Genomic DNA, 11,141 nt, shown 5'->3' on the forward strand with positions numbered 1-11,141 from the left:
AGTGCAAGGACAATTTTCAGAGTTCTTCTGACATCCACTTTGTTCTTTTATTCTTTTCCTTTTAAACATTTTTTGCTTTCCTCATGCATGATGTCCTTTCACAATTTATCTACCTTTGGACATTAGTATTCACTGTATCAATCTATTCTCAGTATGGATTAAAAATTCAGGTAAAACAAACGCAATTGTTTTCATTTTCTCCCGTTTCAATTTGAACTTGCATATGAGCAACTGATAGTCAGCTCCACAGCTGACTCCTGGCCTTGTTCTGACTGATGATACTGAGTTTTTTCCACTGTTCTTTCCACAGATATAGTCAATTTGATTTCCATGTATTTAATCAGTAATATTTAATCAGTCATGTGTATAGTCACCATCTACATTTTTGACAAGATGTTTGCCATTAATGTGCATTAATGCCATTAATTGTACAAAATTCTGTTGTTGTTGTTGTTGTTCTTGTTATTGTTGTTAATTGCTGTCGACTCAAAGTCACTCCTGGGAGATTCGAGGGTTTTCACTTATGGATTGTTTGGAAGTAGATCACAAGGCCTTTCTTCCAAGGCATCTCTGGGTGGATTAAAACTGCCAACCTTCCAGTTATCAGCCAAGTACTGTTAACCATTTGTATCACTCAGGGGATCAAGAGAAAATCACAGTTTCTACAGTAACATTCTTATAACAATGATTTAGTACATGTAAGGCACATAGCATGGAATAAGTGTTCAAAAAATACTGCTTGTCATTATTAGAGGGCACTGAAGCCTCTGCAGCTTCCTGAGGGCCATGGAGCTACCCTGCCTCTAGACTTCATCAAAACCAGTTTGAGGTGATTTTTTTTAGATACTTACAACAAAAGCAGTCCTTCCTGATAACCCCAACGATTCAACAGCATTACTTTGGGCAAGTCATGTAGCTCCTCTGAGGCTGTTTCCTCATCCACAAAATGGAACTAACACTATTCAAGAGAGTGGAAATGCTTAATGCATGCGATGCCTCCCCACCACTGGCACCTAGTGGGTGGACCTGAATGTCCTATGTTTCCGCCAGCAGCCAGGCATGTTAACCAATTTGCACTTCTACTTCCCACATATATTTTCACACTCTTCTAGCAACTATCACCCTTTTGTTCCCCTCACATAACAACACTCAACCCATGCTCAGACATATTCTTAATCTTGACCCTGCCACACAGCCCACTTATCTCAAGACATGATCTACCCCTGGACCCAGCCTCTCTACTCACCCACAGTCCCCTGCTTAATGCTCTTCTAGCTGATCTATCATGCTAGGCCTCCATGTCTCTCATCTTCTCTTTCTCCACACCCAAACTGTGATAAATCCACACCAGATCCCTCGCCCAGGAAGTGCAGACAGACACCAGAGTCTGGATGTGACTTTAATGTCTTATGAGCTGTTTCAGAGCAGGATAGAGGCATCCTAAGCCTCTAACTGAGGGGGGAGAGAGAGAGAGGTGGTGAGGATGAGCTGGGTCCTCTAAAGCACATAACACCTTCGGGGACATAGCAAGCTCTTGGTTATGCAACTGAGGCCCAGTCGGCAGGGACAGACGATGTTGGTGGTTCCCTTGGTCTGTAGGGAGAAAGCGTGAGAACTAAGGGTCACCCAGGTGCAAGCAGCAAGAGTAAGAAGCCGAGGGCCAGAGTGGCACATATCTGGGGCCCAATTCCACCTCTATAGCTTTTAACTGCATGGTCACGGACAAGCTTATTCAATTCTCTGGTTCCATTTTCTCATCTGTCAAATGAGGGTAATCACAGTCCTCACCTAACAGGAGGTTTGTTGTTTTGTTTTGGTTTTTTTTAATTTTTTTTACCTAACAGTTTTGTGAGGATTACACGAGACCAGGTAGATCAGGGGAGCATAATAAAAGCATCCTGGTGGCTCAGTGACAAAATGCTTCATTACTAATTGATATTTTGGAGGTTCATACTTACCAGGCTCAGGGAACAGAGTGCCCTGTCTGAGGTCACATAGAGAGCAGCAAAGCCAGGATTTAAATTCAGGTCCTACTCCAAAGCTGTGGTCCTGCCAGGTCAGTGCTGTGCATTAGGTGAGAAACTAGGTCCTTGCAGCAAGAAGGTGTGGATTGGCAGGGAGAAGTCTTTTCCCACCTATCTTGCCTTAGTGGTGTTAGAGTGCAGATAATAACCTATTCAACAAACGTTTGTTGAGCACTTACGATGTGCAGACATCAGTTTTCGGGTGTTGCTGTTGTTAAGTGCTGCCAAGTTGACTATAACTCTTAGAAACAATATAAACAGCAAATAGAAACCTTGCCCTATCCTGTACCATTGCCACAAACGTGGATATGCTACATACAGTTCATTGTTACAGTCACTGTGTCAATTCATCTAAGGATAGGGAATCCAAAGTGATTAAGATAATACTGCTGCCCTCAAAGGTCCCCAGTCAGTAAGGGAGGCAAAGAGAAGCCATGGCTGCGGTTATGAGCCATGGTGCAGGAGCTCTGAGGAGGTGGCTGGAGTCAGCCTAGCAGGAATGCACAGGGTGGAGGTGGGAAAGGACTGTCTAGGCAGAGTAGAAATGCAAAAGCAGGTGGAACTTGAGTCTCTTTTACTTCACCCACTCAAGAACATCACCTGAGGCAAGCATTCCATGGTATAGCTGGCCTTGGGGGCACAGAAGGCACCACCATTGTCCAAGTTGATGAGGCAGCAGTCACTGTAGCAGTCGGAGTGGTGGGAGCACTTCTCCCCATTGACCTGTGGGGACAGGCAGGATTTCTGCCAGGCTGGGGACAGACAGCCCCTGGGTCACTAGCTCTCTGGCTGTGTATGTGGGAGGTAGGAGGAAGGTTGGCACTGCTTAAAGGCTTTGTGGAGTCTAGGAAGGAAAGCCACGGAATGGTCACCCTAATTTCACCAACTGGTTCTCATCCTACCCCTCCTTTACCCTAGCAGGACTCAGGGAAGCAGGAAAGAAGAGTTGGGGCTTAGCACTTTCCCTCTGCTTCCTTTTGTTGCCCACCCCTTAACTCTGCAAACTGCAAAGGGTGTCTTGTGGGGGAGGGGCATGGGGCATGGACTTTATTGTTAGGTGCCATCCAATTGAGACTCACCACGACCCCATGTGATAGATTACAAATACCTCAGAGGTTTTTTCTAGGCTGTAATCTTATGCGAGCAAATCACTAGCTCTTTCTTCTTTGAAACAAATGGGTGAGTTTGGGGTTGGGCAAATTATACAAAGTAGGGAGGTAGTCAAGAAACGAGGGAGGAATGAAAGGAAGTTAAGAGCTTGTGCCTAGAGGGTGAGGGGTGGGGGGGAACTGGAGAAGAAATAAAGAGTTTAGCTGGGAAGGGAAGTGTCTTCCGGAAGGGTAAGTGGATCCAGGGTTAAAGGGGTCACCAGGTGGGTTGAGTGTCGATCAAAACAAAGAGTGGGGGGAGGGGAGGTGCTTTCAACCGGTTGTCCGTCTCCGCCCCCACTCCTCCTAAACTCAAGCTGCATTTTCCGATGCAGCTGTCCACAATGCATTTATGCCTCTGCCACCACCTCTGGTATTACCTACCACGCAAGACCCTGCAAATGCTCTTCTGCTAACCTTTAACTTTCTTCCTAACCGCAGAGACTCGCCCCAGCATGGGAGCAGGAACCCCGCGAGGAGGACGAGGGCTGTGACCATGGGCCCCCGACGCAGAGAGCAAGCGAGGGTGAACGCGTGCTCCAACACTGTCCTGGGGCTCCAACCTCGACCCTGTCTCCGCCTCCGATAACAGGAATGGCTCTGCAGCTCCCCCTAGCGTTCGAAGGGAGGAAAGTTCGAGACAGAAGCACCTACAAACTCCAGGCGGGGACGGAGTAGGAAAGGTGCTCACCTGGATGAGTTCTGGATGTGCAGGATTATAGACTGGAAAAGCCTACGTACTTTTTCCAATAAAAAGGTTTAAACTTTAAATTAAAACTTGATTTTTTCAAATTTACAGAAAACGTACTAAAATAACAATAGCTTCCTTCTTCTTCCTGTGCCCTCCCCCTAGGCCCAGTGTTTTCATCTTAAGAACTTAGAGGTGGGCTAAGCCGATTTCTAAGATCTAGCCCTCTTCCATTCCTAATGATTGTTATGTGTGAGGGCAAAGTAACCCTATAGAGCTACAAAATCAGGCCAAGGGGAAGACATTAAAGAATATCCTATTGCAGTAATCAGTGGAATTGGGGAGAGTAGGTCTTCCTTTATAAATTTCTGCACGGTTCGAATCCACCAGATGCTCTGCTGGAGGAGGGACAATCTCCTCCTGTACCAGTCAGATCCGATTTGACGGTATATACACAAAAAGTAATATCAATTTCTCTCTGGATGAAGCCTTTATTCTCCTCCCACCTTGCTGCCTCTGCTTTTAACTTCTGCTCTAAGAAGAGATCTTGATGCCCCATCCTGAGTCTTTTCTACAAGAGTAACAGACCTCACCACACTGCAGGGATCTTTTGTCCACTGACCCCAGTCGCCTTCCCTAACAGAGTCCCCTGTGTAGCACACTGTTTGCACTTGACTACTGACTTAGGGTTTTGGTGTTTCAATCAAATTCACCTCACAGTGCCAAAGATGGAAAGCTAGTGTCTGCAAAGATTATAGTCAAGGAAGACCTATGGAGCAGGTAGATCTGCTCTGTCACACATGAAGTTATCATGAGTCAGAATCTGGTTTTGGCGTTGTTGTTAGGAGCTGTCAAGTTGAGCACAACTCAAAGCAACCCTATAAACAACAGATCTGAACCTTACTTTATGTGGCATCATCATCATCTCTGGCACACATGAGCCCATTGCTGCAGTCATTGTGTCAATCTCCTCTGGTTGAGGGTCTTCCTCTCTTTCACTGACACTCTACTTTTCCAAGCATTATGTCCCTCTCCAAGCAATAGCCTCTCTTAGCAACATGCTTGAAGTATGTCAGACTAAGTTTCACCATCGTTGCCTCCAAAGAGCATTATGGCTGCACTTACCCCAAGACATAGTTAACTGTTCTTTTGACCCAAAGGCATCAATTCTTTTCTGGGGGGTCATCTTTATTCATTATCCACCTCTCAGATACATAGCAAGTAATTGGGAGGGGGGAAGACTATGGCCTGAATCATCTTATGTCTTCAAAGTAACATCATCTCTCCTCAGTTTGGAGAGATCTCTGACTGCAGACTTTCCCAGTGTAATATATCTCCTGATCTGCTAACTGCTGGTACCAAGGGTATTGCTTCTGGATCCAAGTGAGATAAAATTGTTGACAATTTCAATCTTTTCTCCATCTATCATAATGTTGCCTATCAGTCCTGTAATGAGAATTTTTGTTTTCTTGATGTTAAAGTGCAATCAACAACTTCATCTTGATTGACATCTTTTGATTCTGAAGCCCCGTTCTTCTTCATAGTGTCTAGGTTTTTGAATGATGTGCTCAGCATGCAAATTGAATAGGTATGGAGAAAGGTATATAGCCCTGACATACACCTTTCCTAATTTTAAACCATGCAGTGTTTCCTTGCTCTGTTTGGGTAGCAGGTTCTTTCTTGGTCTAGGTAGGGATTTCATATTAGTCAAAGTAATTAACACTAACCATCACGATAGACGAATGTCAAATAAAATAGACCTTGTGGTGGAGTGGGTTAAGCCTTAAGCAGCCAGCCAAAATGTCAGTGCTCCACCAGCTGTTCCACAGGAGAAAGATAAGACAGTCTGCTTCCATAAAGATTTACATCCTGAAGGGCAGTTCTCCATGCTATACGACCACTGCCAGTAGTAATTGACTTAATAGCAATAAAGTTTAGCTTTCGGCACAATAATATTTTATTTACTGAAAGGTCACCTGGAAGCTAGGCAGCATTCTGTGAAGATACACCCCTTGGGAAACATTCCAGTGCATAGCCAATCAGAAAAGATCACAACCACCTGCCACTTTTTGCTTAGTGTTAGCCATGACAGAACTCAAAGGGTCCTAGACAGCTCCATACATGGAAAGGGTCAGAGGGCATCTGATTAATGTCCTCTACAGGGAGCTGACCACCAAATAGAGAGAGCTGACCACTGACTAGATCAACTTACAACCCTCCCCGCCCCCCACCCCCCACCACTGGGTTGTACAATGTGATGAGGGGGTGAGGGAAATTGAAATAATTTGTTCTAATTTGTATTTGAGTTTTGTAAATAAAGTAGTAGAGAGAGAGGAAAAAAGAGAGAAAGGCTTGGAATATTCATTGGCAAAGTCCCTAGGGAGTTGCACTGTTATTCTGTCAGCAGTTCTGAGGTAGAAAAATTGGGAGTCTCCTCTTATACAATTCATAGCCTATGAAACCCAAAATAGGATCAGTTATGAGTCTTTTCCAATTGAATAACAGTAAGTTTGAGGAGGTTTTTGGCTACTTTTTTCTGAAGCACCCTTCTTCGCCTACTTTTAAAGATTAAAAACTTGAAAGTTCATCATAAAGTAACTTGTCTGATTTACACAATTGGATGGCAAAGCCAAGAAAGAAGTCCAAGGCAGTCTAGCTCCCAAGCCTGAGTTCTGACCACTTTTCTACACTGTCTTAGGCACCTAGAAGGCATCGTTCCCAAGAAAGGGACTTCATTCATCACCACCTGCTCTCCCTCCAGCAGTCACGGTTTGAAACTCCTCTGATATGTGTTCTTCCACCATGGTTGACTAGTAATCGGCCTTTATATCTCATCCTGCCTCCTAGCTTCACTGTGAACTGGAGAGGAGCCCCAGGGGTGAATAATTACATAGCATTCCCACTTTATAGAGTTATTTCAGCCCACGCCCTTGTAAGCGTTAGATACTTGGTCAGTTTTGTCAGCTGCTCAGGAAAGGAGTAGATTTGGGGGCAACAGAAGTTGTGTGTCTAGCAGAGCTAGTAGTAACTGGGGGTTAGTAACTCTGGGGGCCAAGGGCCCTAGGAAGTCCACTACGGGTTAGAAGCAATAAAGGACCTGAAATTCTATACAAAATATTCTGCATGTAGCTTTTTTTCTTTTTTAAATAAACCAAAACCCACTGCTGTCAAGTCAGGTCCAATAAACAATCTTTCATTGGGTTTCTCAGGACTGTAGATCATTACAGAAATAGACTATCTGTATTTCTTCCATGGAGCAGTTAGGGAATTTAACTCACGGACCTTTGATTAGCAGCACAAGTTACACACTGTGCCATCAAAATTTCTTTTTAAACAGAGGGATTCCATTTTTCTCAGAAATGACATGTAAATGACGTAGCTTCTATTTTTAGGTGAAGGAACTGAGGTTCAGAAAGGAAGGGGACTTCCTCATGACTTAGCTGGTGAGGAGCAGAGACAGGTCTGCGAGATCCTAACTGCAGGTTCTGAACAAGTATATCTCTGCATTTGGAGTGGGAGGGAGAGTCCACTAAGCCATGTGACCTCTGAGTACAGTTCAAGCTCTATCCTTGGTCTAGGACTCAAATCTCCTCACCACAGACTTTTATAAGAGATTAAGGGTCAGTTCAGAGGGTGGAGATCACTTGCTGGCAAGCGGTGACTTCCCCCTCATTCCTAAACCTCTGGACTTCCTCCTCTAACATCCTCAGCTTCTGTTTTGTCCTTTTATATCTCATTTGTGGTATGGAGTCACGGTTTTCATGACACTATTCTCACTGGTTTACAGTAAAATGAAGAAAATAAAAACCATGAGGATTTCTGTTAAAAATAAATGTATTTAATTCAAAGACTTTTTCTTTTCTTCTGAAATTACATTATTCATATTTTGCTGTTGTTGCTCAAAAATGCTTTTATGGCATTATTTGTGTGTATGTGATTTAAAATCTGGTGACCCATCTTGGTAATGCTTGCACAACACAATTAGTGTAATTTACATCACTACATTGTACATTTCTTCCCTTTGTTTTTTGGTTTTTAGGGCAATTTTCAGAGTCTCTTCTGACATCAGTTTTGGTTTCTTCTTTCTCCTCTGTCTCTGTCAATGGTGTATCTTTGATGTCATTCCACAGCTCATCTGGTCTTCAGTCATTAGTGTTCAATACCACACACAGATTTTTGAGATGACTTTTAAGTTCAAGTGGAATAGATTCAAGGTCATGTTTTGGTTCTTGTGGACTTGTTTTGTTATTTTATGTATTGAATTAGACAAATCAGCTGCAAAAGATCTCTTCAAAGTGAAAATGTCATTTTGAAGAATAAGATGCACCTGATCTCGGCCACAGTATTTTCAATTGCCTCATGCATGCAAAAGCTGAACAGTGCAAAAGGAAGACTAAAGAAGAATTGATGCACCTGAACTAAGGTAAAGCGTATTGACTACTCTATGGACTGCTAGAAAAACAATTAACTCTGTCTTTGAAGAAACACAGCCAGAATGTCCCTGAGAAGTGAGGATGGCAAGAGTTTCTCCCATGTATTTCCAGTCTGTTATTAGGAGGGACCTGTTTCTGCAGAAGGGCATGATGCTTGATAAAGTAGGGAGCCAGCCAAAAAGAATATTCTTGACAAGGTGGATTGACACAATGACAGCAGCAATGTGTCCAAGTACAACCATGATTGCAAGAATGGCATAGGAATGAAAAGTGTTTCTTTCATCCTATTGTACATAGGACTCTATGAGTTAAAACTACTCAATAGTACCTAATAGCAACTGCAATCCCCTTTGGCCAATGACATGTGAGTAGAAATGGTGAATGTAGGTAACACTTTTAAAGGACTGCTATCATTGGGTCCTTGAATGGAGATGAAATGGAACAGACATCTGTTGCTCGCCACCAGAGACAGGGCTTTGTCTGAGTCTAGGCTCGCTGAAACTGAGGAGGACCTCATGCACTTACTGCAGAGGGTCAAGGACTGCAGCCTTCAGTATGGACTGAGGCTCAATGTCAAGAAGACAAAGATTCTCACCACTGGACCAATCGGTAGCATCAGGATGGATGGCAAAGAGATTGAGATTGTTCACAGCTTCAGTTTGCTCAGCTCCACGGTCAACACTCTTGGCACCAGCAGCCAGGAAATCAAAAAACATATTGCGATGGGAAAGTCTGCGGTTAGGGACCTCTCTAAAGTACTCAAGAGCAACGGTGTCTCTCTGGAGACTAAGGTGTGCCTGATACAGGCCATGGTCTTTGCAATCACTTGTTATGCATCAGAAAATTGGACAGTGACTAAGGAGGATAGAAGGAGAATTGACGCCTTTGAGCTGTGGTGCTGGAGAAGAGTATTGAATGTACCATGGACTGCTAGGAAAACAAACAGATTCGTCCTAGAAAGGGTTAAACCGGGTGGCTCCTTGGAGGCAAGGATTCTGAGGCTCCGTCTGACATACTTTGGACATATTGTAAGGAGAGACAGGTTCTTGGAGAGGGACATCATGCTTGGTAGGGTGGAGGGACAGCACAGGAGGGGAAGACCCTCTATGAGGTGAATTGATTCAGTGACTGGGGTAATCGGGATGGGTGTGTCAGAGGCAATGCGATTGGCACAGGATAGAGCAGGGTTTAGGGCTGTTGTACATAGGGTCGCTATGAGTCGCAAGCGACTCGACGGCACATAACAACAACAACAAGGTTTATCATTCAGATGTCTTTCTTAGCCAATCATTAGCTGTTTATTCTGTGCTGAAGTAATTATTGTGTTAAGGAGAGAGGATTAGGATAGGATACAAGCCCCACTCTCTTGTTGTTTTTAGGTGTCATTGAGTATGACTCTTAGCGACCCTGTGAACAACACATCTGAACCCTGTCTTATCCTGAGCCATCCTCATACTTTCTGTCTAGAGCCCACTATGTAATCATTTTTTACCCATCTGGTTGACTGTCTTCCTCCCCTTTGCTGACCCTTTACCTTTCTGAGCATCATATCCCTCTTAAAGAATAGCCCCTCCTAGAAACATGATCAGAATATGTGAGGCAAAGCTTTATCATTCTTGCCTCCAAAAAGCACTCTAGCTGCACTTTCTCCGAGACATATTTGTTTGTTCTTTTGGTAGTTCATGAGATGTTCAGTACTCTTTTCAAACACCACAGCTCAAAGATATCAATTTTTTTAAGACATCAATTTTTCTTCTGTCATCCTTACTCATTGTCTAGCTTTCAGATGCATAGCAAGTACTCGGAAAGACCATGCCCTGAATCAGACACACCTTAGTCCTCTAACTGGTATCATTACTCCTCAATAATTTTGAAAGATCCATAACTACAGACTTTCCCGGTCAATACATGTCCTCATTTCATGACTGCTGTTACCAAGAGTGTTAACTGTGGAGCCAGGTAAGATGAAGTATTGACAGTTTTAATGTTTTCTCCATCTATCATGATGTAGCCTATCCATCCAGTGGTAAGGATTTTTGGGTTGGTTTGGTTTTATTTTACATTGAGATACAGTCCATATTGAAGGCTGTATTCTCTGATCTTCTGCAACAATTGCTTCAATTCTTCGATATTCTGCAACAATTGCTTGAAGTCCTCCTCACTTTAAGCAAGCAAGGCTGTGTCATCTGCATAGCACAGGTTATAGATGAGTCTCCCTCTAATCTTGATGTGATGTTCCTCTTCACAGGGTCCAGCTTCTCAAAAAATTTGCTTAGCATACACACTGAATAGGTATGGAGAGACAATACAACCCTGACACACTCCATTCTTAAATTTAAACCATGTCGTTTTCCTTGCTCTGTTCACACAACAGCTTCTTGGTCTAGGTATAGGTTGAGCTTATGTAAGCTCATGAGACCAGCTCTAGGCACTTTCTCTAGTAGAATATTCTCCTGGAACACAGCATCCAGCCTGTATCATCCACAGTCACCATCCAGCTGTACCTTAACTGACAGTCTACAGGATCCTGGCCCATTTCTCACTAGTTTCTGCAAAACCACCCTGCATATCTACAATCATGTGAGTAAGTCCCTTGATAGGTCTGAGTCTCTGGGAGACCTTCTAGTGAACCACCAAACTCAAGGACTATAGAGGAACTGAAGAACTGACCCACAGATAAAGCTGTTAATGTTAGAAATTTACACATTACAGTATTTCCACAGCTGGTTAAGCAATTGGAATTACATTGACCTGAGACTTACAAATGCTGTTGTTGTTATGTGCCGTCGAGTCGCTTGCGACTCATAGCGACCCTATGTACAACAGCCCTAAACTCTGCTCTGTCCTG

The 11,141-nt window shown here is 43.6% G+C and overlaps 1 protein-coding gene across 1 annotated transcript; it reads right to left on the minus strand.

Moving 5' to 3' along the window:
* Nucleotides 1-1,497: 1,497 nt before the first annotated feature.
* CLPSL2 (colipase-like 2) lies at nt 1,498-3,670 on the minus strand. Its single transcript, XM_006882179.1, has 3 exons — nt 3,590-3,670; nt 2,625-2,747; nt 1,498-1,593 (listed from the first exon to the last, which is right to left on the minus strand). The coding sequence occupies exons 1-3, from the start codon at nt 3,668-3,670 to the stop codon at nt 1,498-1,500; spliced, it is 300 nt and encodes a 99-aa protein (XP_006882241.1).
* Between the last annotated feature and the right edge of the window lie 7,471 nt (nt 3,671-11,141).

Source organism: Elephantulus edwardii, unplaced genomic scaffold (assembly GCF_000299155.1).
Source record: "Elephantulus edwardii isolate Elephantulus edwardi_28Jun2011 unplaced genomic scaffold, EleEdw1.0 scaffold00017, whole genome shotgun sequence".
Lineage (NCBI taxonomy): Eukaryota > Metazoa > Chordata > Mammalia > Macroscelidea > Macroscelididae > Elephantulus > Elephantulus edwardii.